At 44.5% G+C, this 25,368-nt stretch overlaps 1 protein-coding gene across 1 annotated transcript in view; it reads right to left on the bottom strand.

The window, feature by feature from the left end:
* The window catches only part of BTK (Bruton tyrosine kinase), a 70,868-nt gene that overhangs the window by 11,890 nt on the left and 33,610 nt on the right, over positions 1-25,368 (bottom strand). Inside the window, exons 8-14 of the mRNA XM_089685511.1 lie at positions 22,376-22,560; positions 16,045-16,107; positions 11,414-11,468; positions 11,143-11,222; positions 10,941-11,062; positions 4,367-4,438; positions 1,626-1,797 (exon numbers count right to left, since the gene is read on the bottom strand). Of these exons, the coding sequence (XP_089541637.1) occupies positions 1,626-1,797; positions 4,367-4,438; positions 10,941-11,062; positions 11,143-11,222; positions 11,414-11,468; positions 16,045-16,107; positions 22,376-22,560 (749 nt within the window). The remainder of the gene's footprint in view (positions 1-1,625; positions 1,798-4,366; positions 4,439-10,940; positions 11,063-11,142; positions 11,223-11,413; positions 11,469-16,044; positions 16,108-22,375; positions 22,561-25,368) is intronic.

Genomic DNA, 25,368 nt, shown 5'->3' with positions numbered 1-25,368 from the left:
GGTAGAAAAATAGATAAGTGACAGTTTTACTAAATACCAACCATTGAATAGCTCATGGAATTTATCTTAACCACTTTCTGCCCGGCCATCATAGGATGTCCTTCCCGGATCGCGCTTTGCTGTGGCGAGATCTGTCACCGGCCGTGTACCTCGGATAAGGCCGAGGACAGATCTGTGTACCCGGCCCCCTTGCCAGTACCATGTGACCTGCTGTGACCAACCACAGACAGTTATATACAATGGATGGCTTCCTTTCATGCCATCCATTGTATACAAGTGTGTCTAGCTGTGAATGGTCACAGCGATCACATGCACAGGCTGGGCCAATCACTGCCCATCTGTGTCATGTGATTAGCTGTGGCCAATCACAGCTAATCATAACCAAAAAAACCTTGAATTAATCGATTTCATTCAGTTAAATGCTTGCTTATAGCTAGGAAATTCTTTGCTATAAGCAATCAAATTGTGTAAAAAAAAATAAAAAAATATTGATCACTTCCCCAAAGTAGTACAATGTTACTAGGGTTATAGTGCAATATGAAAAAAAAAAATCTTAAAAAAAAGAGAAAAAATTTTATAAAAAATTTTAAACAATAATAATAAAAAATTACTTTTTTTTTTTTTCATACTGTCACCAGTCAGTATCCCTGATCACCGCCACACCAATTATATGTGGATGCTGTACTGCACTGGTGACAGTATGTAAAAAAACAAAAATTGTGAAAATAATTTTTTTAATTTCTTGATTTTCCAAAAAATTATGACAAAAAAAATTAAGGAGTCATTTGGGGGATATCTGTACTGTACTGACATTTTTGGGCCTCAAGAAATTAGATCAGCCGTCAGTACTTCAGGATTGATCAATTTTCAGATACATTCCATAGTTTGTGGACTGTATAGCTTTCCTACAGACTAAATAATAAATACTGATTTGGGGTATTTTCACCAAAGACATGTAGCAGAATACATCTCGGCCTAAATGTATTTAATTTATTTCAATTTTTATTTATTTTATTTATTTAACAAATTTATTTTTTAATTTATTTTTTTTTTATTTATTTATTTGCAAACTTTTATAAACAGAAACAAAGAAAAACGTGGGGGGTTTTTTCAAAATTTTTGGTCTTTTTTTGTTAATTTGGCAAAAAATAAAAACCCCGGAGGTGATTAAATACCACCAAAAGAAAGCTCCAGTTGTGTGAATAAAATAAAAATTTTTCTAGTTTGGGTACAGTGCTGCATGACCGCGCAATTGTCATTCAAAGTGTGAGAGTGCTGAAAACCTGAAAAACTCCTTACAATATAAAATTTTATATGCGGTTTAAAAATAATAAAGAATTTGGAAGAAAATGTTCCTGCACACTGGACTTAAAAAAACAAATTTTTTATAGGAATTTAACTTTTTTTTTTCCTTCCTGAAATAATCCCATGGGACACGGATGGCAAAAAAAAAAAAAAAAATTCAATCAGGATCAATTCCTGAATCAATAATGAAAACATAATTTCGGCAAAACTGTTACACATTTTTTTAGGTAAACCTTTAAAAATGAAACCATTAAAATGCCTGGACCTGAGCGATCAGAAATCATTTTTTTTTTTACAATGGGTTGCGCAGATTTACTCACATCATGCACTTGGCTTCGTTGATGAACTCGTCTTCGGACATACAACCCTCTTTGACCATTTTGATGGCCACTTCGTGCTGTCCTCTCCACTTCCCATATTTCACCACGCCAAACTGCCCGTTACCCAACTCCTTCAAGAAGGTCAGATCCTTGGGGTCGATCTCCCATGAGCCTCGGAGAAAGAGCAGAGAGATATTAGAAGTATATTCCTTTGTTTTGACTACTTGATGGGCTTGCAAACCACAGTTTTTTTTTCTACTATATGTCAACTCCCTTTCCGGGCCGCTGTTAAATTTCCCAGTGCAGCGGTGTCGCCTCCACATAAACGCTGCATGGGGAAATGCTTGGCTGGTTGAAGGTAATTCTGCTGTCCAACAATCCAGAGACGTGGGTCAGGCCTCATTACCCACCCCCATTCCCCCCCCGTGGGTCCTGCATTGTACGTTATGACGTCAGAGACCTGCAGAGCAGCAAACTGACGCAGTTTTTGGAGCAGTTAGCGTGGAGTATTTGGAAGCTATACACTCAGAGGCAAGGAGAGGACAAATGACTAGTCATCAGTACCGCCCGTAGTCTCCTGGCACTTGATCTTTTCCTCATTACTGATTAATCATGCCTTGTTCTACACTGTGTGCGGCCATATTGGTAGAGGAGCAGGGCTTTGCTTCCTCACCTCAGAGCTGCCTCCCTGATGACTGGTGAGGGAATAATCAAGAAGCAGCAGGAGAGGTGGAGGAAGCAAAGATCTACAGGGAACCAGGGAATTCAAAACATTAGCAGGGTGATCCTTGCACTGCAGATCCTCAGGAACGGCTTCCTCCTCAGAAAGGAAAACAAAGAGGAGTACAGTAGTACAACTTAGCCACCTAAAGTCCTGTTACTGATCTACCACGTCTTGTTCTGCAGTGTTTCTTTGTGGAGGTGGCCATCTTGATAGAGGATAACGGTTTTGTTTCCCTCATATTAGAGCTGCCTCCCTTGTGACTGGTTGTTTGATGACTGAAGGCGTAATGATAAAGCAGGCAAAGAGCGAGAAGCACAGATCTGCGGAACAGATGAAGTGAAAGCAAGAAGATCCTTGCATTTCAGCTCCTCAGGTAGAGTTTTCTCTCCAGCAAGGAGAACAGTGACTTAGCCACCAGTATTGCTTGTGGTCCTGTTACTGATCTACTATGCCTTGTTCTGCAGTGTTTCTATATGGAGGCGGACATCTTGGTAGAGGAGCATGCTTTTGCTTCCTCACGTCAGAGCTGCCTACCTGGTGACTGGTGAGGGAATAATCAAGAAGCAGCAAGAGAGATAGAGGAAGCACAGATCTACAGAGAATCAGGGAATTCAAAGCAGAAGCAGGGAGATACTTGCACTGCAGGTCCTCGGGTGCAGCTTCCTCTCCAACAGTGAGCAGCGCAGGAAGAGTGAGCAGCACAGTAGTAGGACTTAGCCACCTAAGGTCCTGTTACTGATCTACCATGCCTTGTTCTGCAGTGTTTCTATGTGGCGGTACCAAGAGGTATAGGATCATGGTTTTGTTTCCTCATATAAGAGCTGCCTCCCTAATGACTGGTTGTTTGATGACTAAAGGCTTAACGATGAAGCAGGCAAAGAGGAGGAAGCAGAGATCTGCAGAACAGATGAAGCGAAAGTAGGAAGATCCTTGCATTTCAGCTCCTCAGGTACAGTTTTCTCTCCAGCAAGGAGAACAGTGACTTAGCCACCAGTATTGCTTGTGGTCCTGTTACTGATCTACTATGCCTTGTTCTGCAGTGTTTCTATATGGAGGCAGCCATCTTGGTAGAGGAGCGGGGTTTTGCTTCCTCACGTCAGAGCTGCCTACCTGGTGACTGGTGAGGGTATAATCAAGAAGCAGCAAGAGAGATGGAGGAAGCACAGATCTACAGAGAATCAGGGAATTCAAAGCAGAAGCAGGGAGATACAGCTCCTCAGGTACAGTTTCCTCTCCAGCAAGGAGAACAGTGACTTAGCCACCAGTATTGCTTGTGGCCCTGTTACTGATCTACTATGCCTTGTTCTGCAGTGTTTCTATATTCTATACCTGCCTCCCTAATGACTGGTTGTTTGATGACTGGAAGCGTAATGATAAAGCAGGCGAGGTGGAGGAAGCACAAATCTGAAGAACGGAAGAAGCAAAAGCAGGGAGATCCTTGCATCGCAGGTCCTCAGCCACAATTTCCTCTCCAGCAAGGAGAACAGTGAGCAGCACAGTGGTAGAACTTAGCCACCAGTATTGCTTGTGGTTCTGTTACTGATCTAACACGCCTTGCTCTGTGGTGTAGAGGATCAGAGTTTTGTGTCCTCATATCAGAGTTGCCTCCCTCATGACTGGTTGTCTGATGACTGGTGCGGTAATGATGAAGCAGGAGAGGTGGATGAAGCACAGATCTGCAGAATGGATGAAACAGAAGCATGGAGATCCTTGCACTGCAAGTCCTCAGATATAGCTTCCCCTCCAGCGAGGAGAACAGTGAGCCATACAGTACTGACATCACCAAATCTCACTCCAGTTCAAGACAAATGGCAGCTTTCTCGGGGTAATGTTTAGGCATAATGAAGAATGTATCTTTTTTTTTTTTTAACCCGTAACAATGTAACTCTTTTTTTCAACATTTTTAGCTGTCTTGTTGATTAATCTTCACGTTGCGCACTTTCCGTACACATTTGCAGCTCATCCACCATTTATCACCTGTTATGAAACCCTTAAGATTTTTTAAAATTTTTATTACCATAGCCAAGGCCAGCAGTAGAGGGGGCACTTCTGACGGAGCACACGGGATATTTGAGTCTTGATATTAAACCTAAATAAGAATATAAAAGTAAAATTTTTTCTTAAAATACTGATCAACATCTCGTCCAATCATCAGAGTTTATCCTGAACTTCCAACAAATCTACATACTCATTCAAGCATTACCCCCTTTACCTTGTGGAGCTTCCCCCAGACCCTTCACCTTGTGCACCACTTTTACCTTGTGCAGCTTCCCCCAGACCCTTCACCTTGTGCACCCCCTGACACCCCCTCACCTTGACTTTCTCTCTCCCCCCTTTACCTTGTGCAGCTTCCTCCAGACCCTTCACCTTGTGCACCCTCCGACACCCCCTCACCTTGACCTTCTCTCTCCCCCCTTTACCTTGTGCAGCTTCCCCCAGACCCTTCACCTTGTGCACCCTCCGACACCCCCTCACCTTGACCTTCTCTCTCCCACCTTTACCTTGTGAACCTTCCCCCAGACCCTTCACCTTGTGCACCCTCCAACACCCCCTCACCTTGACCTTCTCTCTCCCACCTTTACCTTGTGAACCTTCCCCCAGACCCTTCACCTTGTGCACCCTCCAACACCCCCTCACCTTGACCTTCTCTCTCCCCCTTTACCTTGTGCAGCTTTCCCCAGACCCTTCACCTTGTGCACCCCCTGACACCCCCTCACCTTGACCTTCTCTCTCCCCCCTTTACCTTGTGCAGCTTTCCCCAGACCCTTCACCTTGTGAACCCCCCGACACCCCCTCACCTTGACCTTCTCTCTCCCCCTTTACCTTGTGCAGCTTTCCCCAGACCCTTCACCTTGTGCACCCCCTGACACCCCCTCACCTTGACTCTCTCTCTCCCCCCTTTACCTTGTGCAGCTTCCACCAGACCCTTCACCTTGTGCCCCCTCCGTCACCCCCTCACCTTGACCCTCTCTCTACCCCCTTAAGCTTGTGCAGCTTCCCCCAGACCCTTCACCTTGTGCACCCCCTGACACCCCCTCACCTTGACCTTCTCTCTCCCCCTTTTACATTGCGCAGCTTCCACCAGACCCTTCACCTTGTGCACCCCCTGACCCACCCTTTACCTCGTGCAGCTTCCCCCAGACCCTTCACGTTGTGCACCCCCTGACATCCCCTCACCTTGACCATGTCTCTCCCCCCTTTACCTTGTGCAGCTTCCCCCAGACCCTTCACCTTGTGCACCCTCCGACACCCCCTCACCTTGACCTTCTCTCTCCCCCCCTTTACCCTGTACAGCTTCCCCCAGACCCTTCACCTTGTGCAACCTCCAACACCCCTCACCTTGACCTTCTCTTCCTCTTTTACCTTGTGCAGCTTCCCCCAGACCCTTCACCTTGTGCACCCCCTGAAACCCCCTCACCTTGACCTTGTCTCTCCCCCCTTTACCTTGTGCAGCTTCCCCCAGACCCTTCACCTTGTGCACCCTCCAACACCCCCTCACCTTGACCTTTTCTCTCCCCCTTTACCTTGTGCAGCTTCCCCCAGACCCTTCACCCGGTGCACCCTGACACCCCCTCACCTTGACCTTCTTTCTCCCCTTTTACCTTGTGCAGCTTCCAGCAGACCCTTCACCTTGTGCAACCTCCAACACCCCCTCACCTTGAACTTCTCTCTCCCCCCTTTAGCTTGTGCAGCTTCCCCCAGACCCTTCACCTTGTGCAGCTTAGTTTCTGATAATAGTGACAGCTGTCACTGTTGGGAGGGGGAGCGGAGTTGCTGAGTCACTGTAGGGGAGGAGAAATCAAAGGAGAGCTGAGCTGCTAAATCACTGCTGGGAGAAGGAATCAGAGGAAACCAAGCTGCGGGGTCACTGCTGGGAGAAGGAAAGCGGGGTCACTGCTGGAAGAAGAAATCAGAGGAGACCAAGCTGCGGGGTCGCTGCTGGGAGAAGGAAAGCGGGGTCACTGCTGGGAGAAGTAATCAGAAGAGACCGAGCTGCGGGGTCACTGCTTGGAGAAGGAAAGCGGGGTCACTGCTGGGAGAAGGAATCAGAGGAGACTGATCTGCGGGGTCACTGCTAGGAGAAGGAAAGCGGGGTCACTGCTGGAAGAAGAAATCAGAAGAGACCGAGCTGCGGGTCGCTGCTGGGAGAAGGAAAGCGGGGTCACTGCTGGGAGAAGGAATCAGAGGAGACTGAGCTGCGGGGTCACTGCTGGGAGAAGGAAAGCGGGGTCACTGCTGGGAGAAGGAAAGCGGGGTCACTGCTGGAAGAAGGAATCAGAGGAGACTGAGCTTCTGGGTCACTGCTGGGAGAAGGAATCAGAGAAGACTGAGCTGCGGGGTCACTGCTGGGAGAAGGAATCAGAGGAGACTGAGCTGCGGGGTCACTGCTAGGAGAAGGAAAGCGGGGTCACTGCTGGGAGAAGGAATCAGAGGAGACCGAGCTGCGGGGTCACTGCTAGGAGAAGGAAAGCGGGGTCACTGCTGGGAGAAGAAATCAGAGGAGACCGAGCTGCGGGGTCACTGCTGGGAGAAGGAAAGCGGGGTCACTGCTGGGAGAAGGAATCAGAGGAGACTGATCTGCAGGGTCACTGCTGGGAGAAGGAATCAGAGGAGACTGAGCTGCGGGATCACTGCTAGGAGAAGGAAAGCGGGGTCACTGCTGGGAGAAGGAATCAGAGGAGACTGAGCTGCGGGGTCACTGCTAGGAGAAGGAAAGCGGGGTCACTGCTGGAAGAAGAAATCAGAAGAGACCGAGCTGTGGGGTCGCTGCTGGGAGAAGGAAAGCGGGGTCACTGCTGGGAGAAGGAATCAGAGGAGACTGATCTGCGGGGTCACTGCTGGGAGAAGGAAAGCGGGGTCACTGCTGGGTGAAGGAATCAGAGGAGACTGAGCTGCGGGGTCAGTGCTGGGAGAAGGAAAGCGGGGTCACTGCTGGGAGAAGGAATCAGAGGAGACTGAGCTGCGGGGTCACTGCTGGGAGAAGGAAAGCGGGGTCACTGCTGGGAGAAGGAATCAGAGGAGACTGAGCTTCGGGGTTACTGCTGGGAGAAGGAATCAGAGGAGACTGAGCTTCGGGGTCACTGCTGGGAGAAGGAATCAGAGGAGACTGAGCTGCGGGGTCACTGCTAGGAGAAGGAAAGCGGGGTCACTGCTGGGAGAAGGAATCAGAGGAGACTGATCTGCGGGGTCACTGCTGGGAGAAGGAATCAGAGGAGACTGAGCTGCGGGGTCACTGCTAGGAGAAGGAAAGCGGGGTCACTGCTGGAAGAAGAAATCAGAAGAGACCGAGCTGTGGGGTCGCTGCTGGGAGAAGGAAAGCGGGGTCACTGCTGGGAGAAGGAATCAGAGGAGACTGATCTGCGGGGTCACTGCTGGGAGAAGGAAAGCGGGGTCACTGCTGGGTGAAGGAATCAGAGGAGACTGAGCTGCGGGGTCAGTGCTGGGAGAAGGAAAGCGGGGTCACTGCTGGGAGAAGGAATCAGAGGAGACTGAGCTGCGGGGTCACTGCTGGGAGAAGGAAAGCGGGGTCACTGCTGGGAGAAGGAATCAGAGGAGACTGAGCTTCGGGGTTACTGCTGGGAGAAGGAATCAGAGGAGACTGAGCTTCGGGGTCACTGCTGGGAGAAGGAATCAGAGGAGACTGAGCTGCGGGGTCACTGCTAGGAGAAGGAAAGCGGGGTCACTGCTGGGAGAAGGAATCAGAGGAGACTGATCTGCGGGGTCACTGCTGGGAGAAGGAATCAGAGGAGACTGAGCTGCGGGGTCACTGCTAGGAGAAGGAAAGCGGGGTCACTGCTAGGAGAAGGAAAGCGGGGTCACTGCTGGGAGAAGGAATCAGAGGAGACTGATCTGCGGGGTCACTGCTGGAAGAAAAAATCAGAGGAGACTGAGCTGCGGGGTCACTGCTTGGAGAAGGAATCAGAGGAGACTGAGCTGCGGGGTCACTGCTAGGAGAAGGAAAGCGGGGTCACTGCTGGGAGAAGGAATCAGAGGAGACTGATCTGCGGGGTCACTGCTGGGAGAAGGAATCAGAGGAGACTGATCTGCGGGGTCACTGCTGGGAGAAGGAATCAGAGGAGACTGATCTGCGGGGTCACTGCTGGGAGAAGGAATCAGAGGAGACTGAGCTGCGGGGTCACTGCTAGGAGAAGGAAAGCGGGGTCACTGCTGGAAGAAGAAATCAGAAGAAACCGAGCTGCGGGGTCACTGCTGGGAGAAGGAAAGCGGGGTCACTGCTGGGTGAAGGAATCAGAGGAGACTGAGCTACGGGGTCACTGCTGGGAGAAGGAAAGCGGGGTCACTGCTGGGAAAAGGAAAGCAGGGTCACTGCTGGAAGAAGGAATCAGAGGAGACTGAGCTTCGGGGTCACTGCTGGGAGAAGGAATCAGAGGAGACTGAGCTGCGGGGTCACTGCTGGGAGAAGGAATCAGAGGAGACTGAGCTGCAGGGTCACTGCTAGGAGAAGGAAAGCGGGGTCACTGCTGGGAGAAGAAATCAGAGGAGACCGAACTGCGGGGTCGCTGCTGGGAGAAGGAAAGCGGGGTCACTGCTGGGAGAAGGAATCAGAGGAGACTGAGCTACGGGGTCACTGCTGGGAGAAGGAAAGCGGGGTCACTGCTGGGAAAAGGAAAGCAGGGTCACTGCTGGAAGAAGGAATCAGAGGAGACTGAGCTTCGGGGTCACTGCTGGGAGAAGGAATCAGAGGAGACTGAGCTGCGGGTTCACTGCTGGGAGAAGGAATCAGAGGAGACTGAGCTGCAGGGTCACTGCTAGGAGAAGGAAAGCGGGGTCACTGCTGGGAGAAGAAATCAGAGGAGACCGAACTGCGGGGTCGCTGCTGGGAGAAGGAAAGCGGGGTCACTGCTGGGAGAAGGAATCAGAGGAGACTGATCTACGGGGTCACTGCTGGGAGAAGGAAAGCGGGGTCACTGCTGGGAGAAGGAATCAGAGGAGACTGAGCTGCGAGGTCACTGCTAGGAGAAGGAAAGCGGGGTCACTGCTGGAAGAAGGAATCAGAGGAGACTGAGCTGCGGGGTCAGTGCTGGGAGAAGGAAAGCGGGGTCACTGCTGGGAGAAGGAATCAGAGGAGACTGAGCTGCGGGGTCAGTGCTGGGAGAAGGAAAGCGGGGTCACTGCTGGGAGAAGGAATCAGAGGAGACCGAGGTGCAGGGTCACTGCTGGGAGAAGGAATCAGAGGAGACTGAGCTGCGGGGTCACTGCTGGGAGAAGGAAAGCGGGGTCACTGCTGGGAGAAGGAATCAGAGGAGACTGAGCTGCGGGGTCACTGCTGGGAGAAGGAAAGCGGGGTCACTGCTGGGAGAAGGAATCAGAGGAGACCGAGGTGCAGGGTCACTGCTGGGAGAAGGAAAGCGGGGTCACTGCTGGGAGAAGGAAAGTGGGGTCACTGCTGGGAGAAGGAATCAGAGGAGACTGAGCTGTGGGGTCACTGCTGGGAGGGAGAGCAGAGGAAACTAAGCTATGGGGTCACTGCAGGGAGTAGAAACTGAGCTGTGGCGTCACTTCTGAGAGAGGAAGCAGGTGGAACTGAGCTGTGGGGTCACTGCTGCCAGAGGAAGCAGGGGGAAGGGAGCTGTGGGGTCACTGCTGGGAGGGGAGCAGGGGAAACTGAGCTTCAGAGTCATTGTGGGGGAGGAGGAACTTAACTGCTAGAAGGGGGAAACGACTTAAGTTCCGTTGAGCTACTGTGGGGGAGGAGGTTAGAGGGAACTGAGGTGCTGAATTCCTCCTGGCAGGGGGCAGCTGAGTAACTCCCCCCCCCTTTCAAAAGGGCTTAAATGCTGGCTGTGATAGGCCAAAATACTGGAAAAGTTGAGCAAAGAATGAAGAATTATTGCATACTCCAGTCTGACAACAGCTTAGTGCAGGGGTGTCAAACTGGCGGCCCTCCAGCTGTTGCAAAACTACAAGCCCCATCATGCCTCTGCCTTCGGGAGTCACGCTTGTAACTGTCAATCTTGCAATGCCTTATGGGAATTGTAGTCTGGCAACAGCTGGAAAGCTGCCAGTTTCACACCCGTGGCTTAGTGTATTCAGCTCTCCTCTCCCAAGAGTGAATCAGCAGTTCTGCTCCCCCTCCCAGCAGTGACTTAGCACCTCAGTTCCCTCTAACCTCCTCACTGATTTTATATCAATCCCTGACGCTTTGCTCACATGTTGCAGTTTTCTCCTATCACAGCCGGCATTTAAGCCCTGATGAAGCCCTGAGCCCCTGAAACACGTTAGCTTTACCCACTGATCTTTTAACAAGATTTATCAATCCTTACTGGACAGATCATAACTTAGTTTTACCAAAAAATGGAAACCGAGTTGCCACACCATTGTTAAAGGTCCAGATCCAAATTTATTCCAACAAAATCAGGGGGGCGGTCCCAAGAGTACCAACGCGTTTCAGGAGTCCCCACTTCATCAGGGTTAGAGAAAAGAGAAGGACATCTTCCTGACTTTTACCGGAATAACGTTTTCTCTGGACCTTTTAAAGCCTCATCTCCATCAAAATAATTAAATCAGAGGGACTTTAAATCTAAAAACAAATAAGAAAAAAAAAAAAGGTTTAGACGTCGGTAACTTACCGGCAGCGTTGTATTGGTGGTAGGTTATCAGTTCTGGGATTGAGTCAAAGACGTGCTTCTCAGCCAGATAATATTGCGGGCCCGGGGTCTCAATGACCACGTAATGACGGATGAATCCTTCCCTGTGAAGAAGAACTCCATTAGAAACATGTGACGTCACATCCAATGTGGATCTGGTTGTGTTGGTGATTTTGGCGTTTACCCCGATGACTTGGCGTACACAGACACCGTGTACTTCCCCGCTTTGCTGGAATCTCTCACGATGAAGCCGCCTTCTTTATCCTACAACATTATCAATAGGATGTCAGACAGATTAATAATCGCGTGGTGGCGTAACATTTAGTATCAAACTAAGAGCGCAAATTCCAAGCATTATGAAGTTACAATATACAAAACGTCGATGACATGGTAAGGCACGGTGTCCGTAAGTATGCTTTCCTTATAAATCCTTATGAATTCCCACAATGCCCCACCTCTGCTCTGAGTAGGTCCTCCGCCTGGCTCCTTGTCATATTCTTTGAGTACCATCTGTGGGACAAAAACAAATGATCAGAAGGGAAGTCTATAAAGCTTCAACACTTTAAATCGCAGAGTTGCTCCACCTATGGGGCATAATAATAACTTTGAAATAATAATTTCAAGTTCAAAACAAAAGTTTAGGATATAATAGTATTAGTAACAGAATAATAATAATAATAATAAAAACATGATGATAATAATAATGATGATAAAGTAATAATAAGAGGAACAATATTATTGAGGATAATTGTCAGGGATTGTCCCGGCGCATGCGCAGTAGACCACCTCGCGCGGGGATCCGGGCGCTAGGGCTCAATCCACTGCGGCATCGGAGATCGCGCATGCGCAATGGCGGGCGTGAGGGCGCGATTGGCACCAATGACAGTGCGGGGCTCGATATTTAAAGTGCCCAGTGCTGTCACTTGTTGCCGAATGGTCTTGCGTATCCTGTTGCCTGTTGTGAGTACTCTGATCTGGATTATCTGACCTAGCTGCCTTCTCCTGTTCTGACCCCTTGGCTTGCCTGACTCTGCTCCTGGATATTCCCTTTTATATCTGATCTTCCGTTATTGACCCTGCGTGTGACCCGACCATCCCTTGCCTACTGTCCTGTACCACACCGACCCGTTAGTTACCGACACGGCCTGTTTGACTCTGATTCTGCTCATCCATCCATCCATCCCTCAGGGATCCCCGGGCTCCCTCACATCAGACTCTTAACCTGCAGGAGCCTCTGGCAGACTCCTCTACCTCTGGTAGAGATACCCAGCAGCTGCGACGTGGTCCCGGAACGCTTCAAGTCCATCCCCACCATCAGGGGCCCTGGTGAACAAGTGCTCCGGTACTTAGACTCCGCACTCTGGGGAGGCTCTATCAGGGGACTGATAGAGGTGCTGTCAGGTGGTCCGTTACAATAATATTAAAAACAATGATAATAATATTATTATTATTATTATTATTATTATTATTATTATTAATAATAATAATAATAAAAATAATAATAATAATATTACTACTACTACTACTAATAATAATAATAATTAGAGGAATAATAATGATAATAATTATCAATGTATAAAATAACCTAATGAATATAGATACAGTAGATTATTAGGTACAGTATATATCACAGGTAAGGGCATATAATAATTTATTTTTGAACAACAACAATTTTGAAGTAACAATTTCAAATTCAAAATGAACTTGTTAACCAAACATTTTATAATTTTGAATAGACTTGGAATACTAAAGTGTAGGATATAATATTATTATTCTTTATAGGAATAATAATAATCATCATCAACATATAACATGACCTAATGAATATAGATGGATTATTCGGTATAGTATAAATGACTGTAAGGGGCATGTAATAATTTATACTCGAATAAAAATGATTTTGAAATAATTTCAAGTTCAAAACAAAAAGTTTAGTATATGATAATAATATTAATAGGAGGAATACAAATAATGTTAATAATATTAAGAACAATAATAGGAACAATATTAATGATGATCATAATAATAATATCAGTAGGAACAATAATGATGATGATGATAATAATAATCATAAATATATACTAATAATCCATCTATATTCATTAGGTCATGTTATATATAACTGTAAGGGGCATGTCATAATTTATTCTTGAATAAAAATAATTTTGAAATAATTTCAAGTTCAAAACAAAAGTTTAGTATATGATAATAATATTAATAGGAAGAATACAAATAATGATGATGATAATAATAATAATATTAAAAACAATAATAGGAACAATATTAATGATGATCATAATAATATCAGTAGGAACAATAATGATGATGATAATAATAATAATAATAATCATAAATATATACTAATAATCCATCTATATTCATTAGGCCATGTTATATATTTATGATTATTATTATTATCATCATCATTATTGTTCCTACTGATATTATTATGCTCATCATTAATATTGTTCCTATTATTGTTATTAATATTATTATTACCATTATTGTTATTCCTACTGTTAATATTATTATATACTAAACTTTTGTTTTGAACTTGAAATAATTTCAAAATTATTTTCATTCAAGAATAAAATTATGACATGCCCCCTGCAGTGATATATACTAATAATCCATCTATATTCATTAGGTCATGTTATATATAACTGCAAGGGGCATGTCATAATTTATTCTTGAATGAAAATAATTTTGAAATTATTTCAAGTTCAAAACAAAAGTTTAATATATGATAATATTAATAGTAGGAATAACAATAATAACAACAATATTAATGATGATCAGAATAATAATATCAGTAGGAACAATAATGATGATGATGATAATAATCAAATATATAACATGGCCTAATGAATATAGATGGATTATTAGTATATATTTATGATGAATATTATCATCATCATCATCATCGTTCCTACTGATATTATTATTATGATAATCATTAATATTGTTCCTATTATTGTTCTTAATATTATTATCATTATTTGTATTCCTCCTATTAATATTATTATCATATACTAAACTTTTGTTTTGAACTTGAAATTATTTCAAAATTATTTTTATTCAAGAATAAATTATGACATGCCCCTTGCAGTTCTATATAACATGACCTAATGAATATAGATGGATTATTAGTATATATCACTGCAAGGGGCATGTCATAATTTATTCTTGAATAAAAATAATTTTGAAATAATTTCAAGTTCAAAACAAAAGTTTAGTATATGATAATAATATTAATAGGAGGAATACAAATAATGATAATAATATTAAGAACAATAATAGGAACAATATTAATGATTATCATAATAATAATATCAGTAGGAACGATGATGATGATGATGATGATAATAATCATCATAAATATATACTAATAATCCATCTATATTCATTAGGTCATGTTATATATAACTGTAAGGGGCATGTCATAATTTATTCTTGAATAAAAATAATTTTGAAATAATTTCAAGTTCAAAACAAAAGTTTAGTATATGATAATATTAATAGTAGGAATAAAAATAATGGTAATTATAATATTAAAAACAATATTAGGAACAATATTAAATAATAATAATAATAATATCAGTAGGAACAATAATGATGATGATAATAATAATCATAAACATATAACATGACCTAATGAATATAGATGGATTATTAGTATAGATGACTGTAAGGGGCATGTCATAATTTATTTTTGAACAAAAATAATTATTTTAAGTTCAAAACAAAAGTTTAGGATATAATAATAGGAACAATAATAATGATGATGATAATAATATTAATAAAAGGAATAACAGTAATAATATTGATAGGAATAGTGAATCATTTGAGGGGATGAGTGTGAAGCTTTTTGTTTTTGTTTTTTTCTTTTGGAATTAAGATTTTACATGAGCTGATCCTTGTAAGCACCCCTGTCAGTGGTAAATGGTTTGTCTCATCCCTGTAACTGTTACATTCTGCTGGAGAGCTTGTGCTTTTGAAAAACAACAGACTTACTGGCTGGATCACTAGATGAAAATAGAAGAAAGGAAGCCTAAAAATATAGGAATAATAATGATGATAATAATATTAATAAAAGGAATAGTAGTAATAATATTAACAGGAATAGTGAATCATTCGAGGGGATGAGTGTGAAGCTCCGGAACCCTTAGATTATCCTTTTTATTTTGATGTCCATTAATGCTGAAGTGGCGTTTAGACGTGTTTGGTGTCTGAATTCTGGCCTGCTGGCTTCTACACATCGTAGGATTTCAGCAGTTTGCTTGGTTAGTATTGCGACCAGGGGCGGATTGACCATTTGGAAACTCGGGCACTACCCGAGGGCCCGGGGTCAGTAGGGGACCCCATGAGATGCCCCTGGTACCTTTTTCATAGGCTTTTTTGAGTTTGGGCAAGGACACAGGGGCCCCATGATCCCCTATTGCCCAGGGGCCCCATGAGTTGTCAGTCCGCCCCTGATTGCGACCAAATGAATTTGAGATCGAAGCCCCTCGCCATGGGTTGATACTCCAGAAATTCATTTATTAAAAAAAATAAAATCAAATAGATGACTTTAAAAAAGATCCAACATGTTTCAGGGGCCGGGACTCACCCCTTTCATCAGAGCCACAAGAATACAACAAAAGGGTAGATCTAGTGTAAGATTCCATATAGGCAATGTGGTCAGTACATAGCAAATAAACAGCACATGAAGGAAAAGGTATAATAAAATGTAAAAAAAATACATATAATTAAAAAATATAATTAAATTAAAAAAATCTAAAAGAAAAATTAAAATATTATATTGTATGTACATATCTTGTATGGTAGCGCACTGATATCTGTCCCTTTATGTTCTGATTTTTTGTTATGTACTGACTACATTTTATAAATGTTCAATATGGAATCCCACACTGGATGGACATCGTATACTCCCGGTTCCCGTATTCTTCCAGGCCTGATGAAGGGGGCGGGTTCTGGCCCCTGAGATGAGCGTTCAGCATCATATCTACTTTCCCAGCATCCACTTTGCCTCGGACATGGGCCCATACACTGGTGACAGGGTCTCTCATGTTATTGGAATACTCACTCATATATTTCCAGGGGATCCTGGGCTTCTGTCACATAGTTTCCAGGTATGTATCCCTCTTGTCTATAAAAAAAAAAGGAAAAAAAAAAAAAGTAATGTAACAACACAAATAAAACTGCACACATTTCATTTCAGTAATAAGTACAATAGAAACATGTATTACAGCGCCCCCTCTCTGGATGAAGCCAGCAACACACCTCCTGTATTAGAGCGCCCCCTCTCTGGATGAAGCCAGCAACACACCTCCTGTATTAGAGCGCCCCCTCTCTGGATGAAGCCAGCAACACACCTCCTGTATTAGAGCGCCCCCTCTCTGGATGAAGCCAGCAACACACCTCCTGTATTACAGCGCCCCCTCTCTGGATGAAGCCAGCAACACACCTCCTGTATTAGAGAGCCCCCTCTCTGGATGAAGCCAGTAACACACCTCCTGTATTAGAGAGCCCCCTCTCTGGATGAAGCCAGTACCACACCTCCTGTATTAGAGCGCCCCCTCTCTGGATGAAGCCAGCAACACACCTCCTGTATTAGAGAGCCCCCTCTCTGGATGAAGCCAGCAACACACCTCCTGTATTAGAGAGCCCCCTCTCTGGATGAAGCCAGTTACCTCCTGTATTACAGCGCCCCCTCTCTGGATGAAGCCAGTTACACACCTCCTGTATTACAGCACCCCCTCTCTGGATGAAGCCAGTACCACACCTCCTGTATTAGAGCGCCCCCTCTCTGGATGGAGCCAGTAACACACCTCCTGTATTAGAGCGCCCCCTCTCTGGATGAAGCCAGTAACACACCTCCTGTATTAGAGAACCCCCACTCTGGATGAAGCCAGTAACACACCTCCTGTATTACAGCGCCCCCTCTCTGGATGAAGCCAGTAACACACCTCCTGTATTACAGCGCCCCCTCTCTGGCTGAAGCCAGTAACACACCTCCTGTATTACAGCGCCCCCTCTCTGGATGAAGCCAGCAACACACCTCCTGTATTACAGCGCCCCCTCTCTGGATGAAGCCAGCAACACACCTCCTGTATTAGAGCGCCCCCTCTCTGGATGAAGCCAGCAACACACCTCCTGTATTACAGCGCCCCCTCTCTGGATGAAGCCAGTAACACACCTCCTGTATTACAGCGCCCCCTCTCTGGATGAAGCCAGTACCACACCTCCTGTATTAGAGCGCCCCCTCTCTGGATGAAGCCAGCAACACACCTCCTGTATTAGAGAGCCCCCTCTCTGGATGAAGCCAGCAACACACCTCCTGTATTAGAGAGCCCCCTCTCTGGATGAAGCCAGTTACCTCCTGTATTACAGCACCCCCTCTCTGGATGAAGCCAGTTACCTCCTGTATTACAGCGCCCCCTCTCTGGATGAAGCCAGCAACACACCTCCTGTATTAGAGAGCCCCCTCTCTGGATGAAGCCAGTTACCTCCTGTATTACAGCACCCCCTCTCTGGATGAAGCCAGTTACACACCTCCTGTATTACAGCACCCCCTCTCTGGATGAAGCCAGTACCACACCTCCTGTATTAGAGCGCCCCCTCTCTGGATGGAGCCAGTAACACACCTCCTGTATTAGAGCGCCCCCTCTCTGGATGAAGCCAGTAACACACCTCCTGTATTAGAGAACCCCCACTCTGGATGAAGCCAGTAACACACCTCCTGTATTACAGCGCCCCCTCTCTGGATGAAGCCAGTAACACACCTCCTGTATTACAGCGCCCCCTCTCTGGCTGAAGCCAGTAACACACCTCCTGTATTACAGCGCCCCCACTCTGGATGAAGCCAGTAACACACCTCCTGTATTACAGCGCCCCCACTCTGGATGAAGCCAGTAACACACCTCCTGTATTAGAGCGCCCCCTCTCTGGATGAAGCCAGTAACACACTTCCTGTATTACAGCGCCCCCACTCTGGATGAAGCCAGTAACCCACCTCCTGTATTAGAGCGCCCCCTCTCTGAATGAAGTCAGTAACACACCTCCTGTATTAGAGCGCCCCCACTCTGGATGAAGCGAGTAACACACCTCCTGTATTAGAGCGCCCCCTCTCTGGATGAAGCCAGTAACACACTTCCTGTATTACAGCGCCCCCACTCTGGATGAAGCCAGTAACCCACCTCCTGTATTAGAGCGCCCCCTCTCTGAATGAAGTCAGTAACACACCTCCTGTATTAGAGCGCCCCCACTCTGGATTAATAAGCACATGGGGCACTGTAGACAGCAGCATTGTAAGTCTGGGGGGGAGGGGAGTGTTAGATGGACTAGCAGATTTAGATACACTGACAAATTGAAGCCAAATTCCTGCTCTTTATAGTCATTTACGGCAAACTTTTTTTTTCCTTTTGGAATTAAGATTTTACATGAATTAAATAATCTGATTATAGTAAGCACCCCTGTCAGTGATAAATGATTTGTCGTATCACTGTAACTGTTACATTCTGCTGGAGAGCTAGTGCTTTTGAAAAACAACAGACATACTGGCTGGATCACTAGATGAAAATAGAAGAAAGGAAGCCTAAAAACACACACACATTTAGATCACATCTAAGAATTGGCAAGCTGCAATATAATAAATGTCTAGCTTTGGGTTCAATACCTCTTTAGTCCCCGGTCACACTGGGTGCGACTTGCCGTGCCATACGACTTGCAAATCACATGGCAAGTCGCACCCTATTGTCAGCAATTACAGCAGTCATATCGGTGCAGTGCCGACTTGGTCGGAGCAGCACCGATTTCTACTGTTGGTGCGATTTGCATTGACCTCTGTATCAGATGTCTTGCAAATCACACCTCAAATCGACATGTCATTTGACTTTGAAATTGTGCGACTTCACTGTAAATCGCACGCTTTCAAAGTCGGGATCACTCTGACCGGGGTGTTAAGGCCGCTTTTACGTGGGTGGCCGGGGGGGGGGGGGGGGGCAGTTAAAAAGAAGTGTTTGAGCAGCAGTAGGCGGTCATTGTCCCAGGAAGTCTCACACTGAATCAGGGCAAAAATTGCTGTACTTTCTCTATTGTGTGTGATTCCTAAATCGCCATCGCCACCTACTGGCCGTAGTGCTTTTTTTTTTTTTATTGTAAGGGAAAAAAAAATATGGTGGTCACTAGATGGTGCTGAAGACATAGGAATGAATGGTGATGAGGATGCATGGACTAGATGGTGATGAGGACATAGGAATGGATGGTGATGAGGATGAATGGACTAGATGGTGATGAGGACATAGGAATGGATGGTGATGAGGATGAATGGACTAGATGGTGATGAGGACATAGGAATGGATGGTGATGAGGATGAATGGACTAGATGGTGATGAGGACATAGGAATGGATGGTGATGAGGATGAATGGACTAGATGGTGATGAGGACATAGGAATGGATGGTGATGAGGAATGGATGGTGAGGAGAATGAATGGACTAGATGGTGATGAGGACATAGAAATAGATGGTGGTGAGGATGTATGTACTAGATGGTGATGAGGACATAGGAATGGATGGTGATGAGGATGAAAAGACTAGATGGTGATGAGGACAGGAATGCATGGTGATGAGGAATGGATGGTGATGATGATGAATGGACTAGATGGTGATGAGGACATAGGAATGGATGGTGATGAGGAATGGATGGTGAGGAGGAGAATGAATGGACTAGATGGTGATGAGGACATAGGAATGGATGGTGATGAGGAATGGATGGTGATGAGGATGTATGTACTAGATGGTGATGAGGACATAGGAATGGATGGTGATGAGGAATGGATGGTGAGGAAAATGAATGGACTAGATGGTGATGAGGACATAGGAATGGATGGTGGTGAGGATGTATGTACTAGATGGTGATGAGGACATAGGAATGGATGGTGATGAGGAATGGATGGTGATGAGGAATGGATGGTGATGAGGATGAAAAGACTAGATGGTGATGAGGACAGGAATGAATGGTGATGAGGAATGGATGGTGATGATGATGAATGGACTAGATGGTGATGAGGACATAGGAATGGATGGTGATGAGGAATGGATGGTGAGGAGAATGAATGGACTAGATGGTGATGAGGACATAGGAATGGATGGTGATGAGGAATGGATGGTGATGAGGATGTATGTACTAGATGGTGATGAGGACATAGGAATGGATGGTGATGAGGATGAAAAGACTAGATGGTGATGAGGACAGGAATGAATGGTGATGAGGAATGGATGGTGATGAGGATGAATGGACTAGATGGTGATGAGGACATAGGAATGGATGGTGATGAGGAATGGATGGTGATGAGGATGTATGTACTAGATGGTGATGAGGACATAGGAATGGATGGTGATGAGGAATGGATGGTGAGGAAAATGAATGGACTAGATGGTGATGAGGACATAGGAATGGATGGTGGTGAGGATGTATGTACTAGATGGTGATGAGGACATAGGAATGGATGGTGATGAGGAATGGATGGTGATGAGGAATGGATGGTGATGAGGATGAAAAGACTAGATGGTGATGAGGACAGGAATGAATGGTGATGAGGAATGGATGGTGATGATGATGAATGGACTAGATGGTGATGAGGACATAGGAATGGATGGTGATGAGGAATGGATGGTGAGGAGAATGAATGGACTAGATGGTGATGAGGACATAGGAATGGATGGTGATGAGGAATGGATGGTGATGAGGATGTATGTACTAGATGGTGATGAGGACATAGGAATGGATGGTGATGAGGATGAAAAGACTAGATGGTGATGAGGACAGGAATGAATGGTGATGAGGAATGGATGGTGATGAGGATGAATGGACTAGATGGTGATGAGGACATAGGAATGGATGGTGATGAGGAATGGATGGTGATGAGGATGTATGTACTAGATGGTGATGAGGACATAGGAATGGATGGTGATGAGGAATGGATGGTGATGAGGATGTATGTACTAGATGGTGATGAGGACATAGGAATGGATGGTGATGAGGATGAAAAGACTAGATGGTGATGAGGACAGGAATGAATGGTGATGGGGAATGGATGGTGATGAGGATGAATGGACTAGATGGTGATGAGGACATAGGAATGGATGGTGATGAGGAATGGATGGTGATGAGGATGCATGGACTAGATGGTGATGAGGACATAGGAATGGATGGTGATGAGGATGCATGGACTAGATGGTGATGAGGACATAGGAATGGATGGTGATGAGGACATAGGAATGGATGGTGATGAGGATGAAAAGACTAGATGGTGATGAGGATGAAAAGACTAGATGGTGATGAGGACATGAATGAATGGTGATGAGGAATGGATGGTGATGATGATGAATGGACTAGATGGTGATGAGGACATAGGAATCGGTGGTGATAAGGAATGGATGGTGATGAGGATGCATGGACTAGATGGTGATGAGGACATAGGAATCGATAGTGATGAGGAATCGATGGTGATGAGGATGAATAGACTAGATGGTGATGAGAACAGGAATAAATGGTGATGAGGAATGGATGGTGATGAGGATGAATGGACTAAAAGGTGATGAGGACATAGGAATGGATGGTGATGAGGAATGGATGGTGATAAGGATGAATAGACTAGATGGTGATGAGGACATAGGAATGGATGGTGATGAGGAATGGATGGTGATGAGGATGCATGGACTAGATGGTGATGAGGACATAGGAATGGATGGTGATGAGGATGCATGGACTAGATGGTGATGAGGACATAGGAATGGATGGTGATGAGGAATGGATGGTGATGAGGATGCATGGACTAGATGGTGATGAGGACATAGGAATGGATAGTGATGAGGATGCATGGACTAGATGGTGATGAGGACATAGGAATGGATGGTGATGAGGATGCATGGACTAGATGGTGATGAGGACATAGGAATGGATGGTGATGAGGATGCATGGACTAGATGGTGATGAGGACATAGGAATGGATGGTGATGAGGAATGGATGGTGTTGAGGATGCATGGACTAGATGGTGATGAGGACATAGGAATAGATAGTGATGAGGATGCATGGACTAGATGGTGATGAGGACATAGGAATGGATGGTGATGAGGAATGGATGGTGATGAGGATACATGGACTAGATGGGGATGAGGACATAGGAATGGATGGTGATGAGGAATGGATGGTGATGAGGATGCATGGACTAGATGGGGATGAGGACATAGGAATCACACATCATACAGGAAGTATGGCAATGTTTGCCCTGACTGTGGGAATGTTTGTCAGGTCTGCACATCGAATGTTTTATACATAGACCCCTCCCAGTACCCTTCACCAGAAATCCATGCTTGAACCCCCCACCCCCAAGCATGTTACATTTAAATCACCCGTTTTTGTTTCTTGCTCTCAGCCAGGGCTGGCCGCTGCCTTCGTCCAATAGCAGATACTCTTCGCCCTTGCACAAGGGCAGGTCTTGAGAGCTGATTGGCGTAAAGTCGTACAACGCTACAACCTTGCATGCCGCCGGAGGGGTGGACGAGGGAGGCGGTGGGAGCGGTTTTGCAGATTTGACCTGCGTGCGGACACAATAACAGAATGATTGTCGGCGTGCAATGAAATATGGTGCTAAAGATCAAGCACTGGGGTGTATGCATCTGAAACATCTGTGTGTGAATAAAGCAAAAAAAACGAATGTACTTTTCTCTTCAGAGCGAATGTGAGCAATAGTAAAATACCACATTATGGCCACTAGATGGCCCTAAGGGGTGCTGGAAATACATACATGACAAGAGACAATGTAACAAATCTAGGGAATGTTAGAGAAAATCGTTTACATTGACTTGCTAATTCCCTCTAGCATTCTCTAGACTTGTTATGTTGTATCACTTGTTACAAAGGAAGTATTTCCTGTGCTCCTTGACTCCATCTAGTGGCCATAATGTAGCATTTTCCTGATTCACTTTTTTTTAATCTGCATGTACATGTGTTTGCAAGTTTAAAACGAATGTCCTTTTAGACTATTTTCTCATCTGGGTGAATGTGCTTTTATCATGGGCAGTAGTGAAATACCACAATATGGCCACTAGATGGAGCTGAGGAGTATGGGAAATAGGTCTTTGTAACAAGAGATATAATGTAACAATTCTAGAGAACATTAGAGAGGATTGGTAACATTCATTTGCTAATTCCCTTTAGCATTCGCAACAATTGTTACCTTGTATCTCTTGCTACAAGGAAGTATGTATTTCCTGGGCTCCTCAGCGCCATCTAGTGGCCATAATGCAGTATTTTCCTGATTCACTTCATTTTTTTACACATAAATAACATTCTGTTCCATCTCCATGTACATTTGTGTGCAAGTTTAACGAATGTCCTTTAGGCTATTTTCTCATCTGAGCAAATGTGCTTTTATCATGGGCAGTAAAATACCACAATATGGCCACTAGATGGCCCTAAGGGGAGCTGGAAATATATACATGGCAAGAGATATAAGGTAACAAGTCAAAAGAATGTTAGAGAGAATCATTTACATTTACTTGCTAATTCCCTCTAGCATTCTCTAGAATTGTTACATTGTATCTCTTGTTACAAAGAAGCATTTCCTATGCTCCTCAGCTCCCTCTAGTGGCCATAATGTAATATTTTCCTGATTCACTTTTTGTTTTTATGAATGAATAAGGTTCAAACCGTAGAGGAAATAGAATTGTCACATAGTATCTCCTGTTATAAAGATGTATTTCCTGTGCTCCTCAGCTCCCTCTAGTGGCCATAATGTAGCATTTTCCTGATTCACATTTTTTTTTGAGTCTGCATTTACATGTGTGTGCAAGTTTAGCAAACAACAAATGTCCTTTAGGCCATTTTCTCATCTGGGTGAATGTGCTTTTATCATGGGCAGTAATGAAATACCACAATATGGCCACTAGATGGAGCTGAGGAGTATGGGAAACAGATCTTTGTAACAAGAGATACAATGTAACAATTCTAGAGAACATTAGAGAGGATTGGTAACATTTATTTGCTAATTCCCTTTAGCATTCTCTAGAATTGTTACGTTGTATCTCTTGTTACAAGGAAGTATGTATTTCCTATGCTCCTCAGCTCCATCTAGTGGCCATAATGTAGTATTTTCCTGATTCACTTTATTTTTTTTACAAATAAATAACATTCTGTTCCATCTCCATGTACATGCGAGTGCAAGTTTAGCAAACGAATGTCCTTTAGGCTATTTTCTCATCTGAGCAAATGTGCTTTTATCATGGGCAGTAAAATACCACAATATGGCCACTAGATGTCCCTAAGGGGAGCTGGAAATATATACATGGCAAGAGATATAAGGTAACAAGTCAAAAGAATGTTAGAGAGAATCATTTACATTTACTTGCTAATTCCCTCTAGCATTCTCTAGAATTGTTACATTGTATCTCTTGTTACAAAGAAGCATTTCCTATGCTCCTCAGCTCCCTCTAGTGGCCATAATGTAATATTTTCCTGATTCACTTTTTGTTTTTATGAATGAATAAGGTTCAAACCGTAGAGGAAATAGAATTGTCACATAGTATCTCCTGTTATAAAGATGTATTTCCTGTGCTCCTCAGCTCCCTCTAGTGTCCATAATGTAGCATTCTCCTCATTCACATTTTTTTTTAATCTTCATGTGTGTGCAAGTTTAGCAAACAATTAATGTCCTTTAGGCCATTTTCTCATCTGAGTGAATGTGCTTTTATCATGGGCAGTAATTAAATACCACAATATGGCCAGTAGATGGAGCTGAGGAGTATGGGAAACAGATCTTTGTAACAAGAGATACAATGTAACAATTCTAGAGAACATTAGAGAGGACTGGTAACATGTATTTGCTAATTCCCTTTAGCATTCTCTAGAATTGTTACGTTGTATCTCTTGTTACAAGGAAGTATGTACTTCCTATGCTCCTCAGCTCCATCTAGTGGCCATAATGTAGTATTTTCCAGATTCACTTTATTTTTTAAAGAATAAATAACATTCCATTGAATCTGCATGTACATGTGTGTGCAAGTTTTGCAAAAACGAATGTCCTTTAGGCTATTTTTCTCATCTGAGGGAATGTTCTTTTATTGTGAGCAGTGGTAAAATACCACAACATGGCCACTAGATGGAGATGGGGAGCATAGGAAATATACATGGCTTTGTAACAAGAGATACAATATATAAATACTAGAGAACATTAGAGAGAATTAGTTACATGCATTTGCTAATTCACTCTAGAATTCTCTAGAATGGTTACATTGTAGCTCTTGTGACAAAGTCATATGTATTTCCTATGCTCCTCAGCTCCATCTAGTGGCCATACTGTGGTATTTTCCTGATTTTTTTTTATCAAAGAATAACATTCAACCTG

Source organism: Staurois parvus, unplaced genomic scaffold (assembly GCF_062004578.1).
Source record: "Staurois parvus isolate SC_StPar_1 unplaced genomic scaffold, SC_StPar_1.0 ptg000377l, whole genome shotgun sequence".
Lineage (NCBI taxonomy): Eukaryota > Metazoa > Chordata > Amphibia > Anura > Ranidae > Staurois > Staurois parvus.
This window is presented reverse-complemented; position numbering and strand designations above follow the sequence as displayed.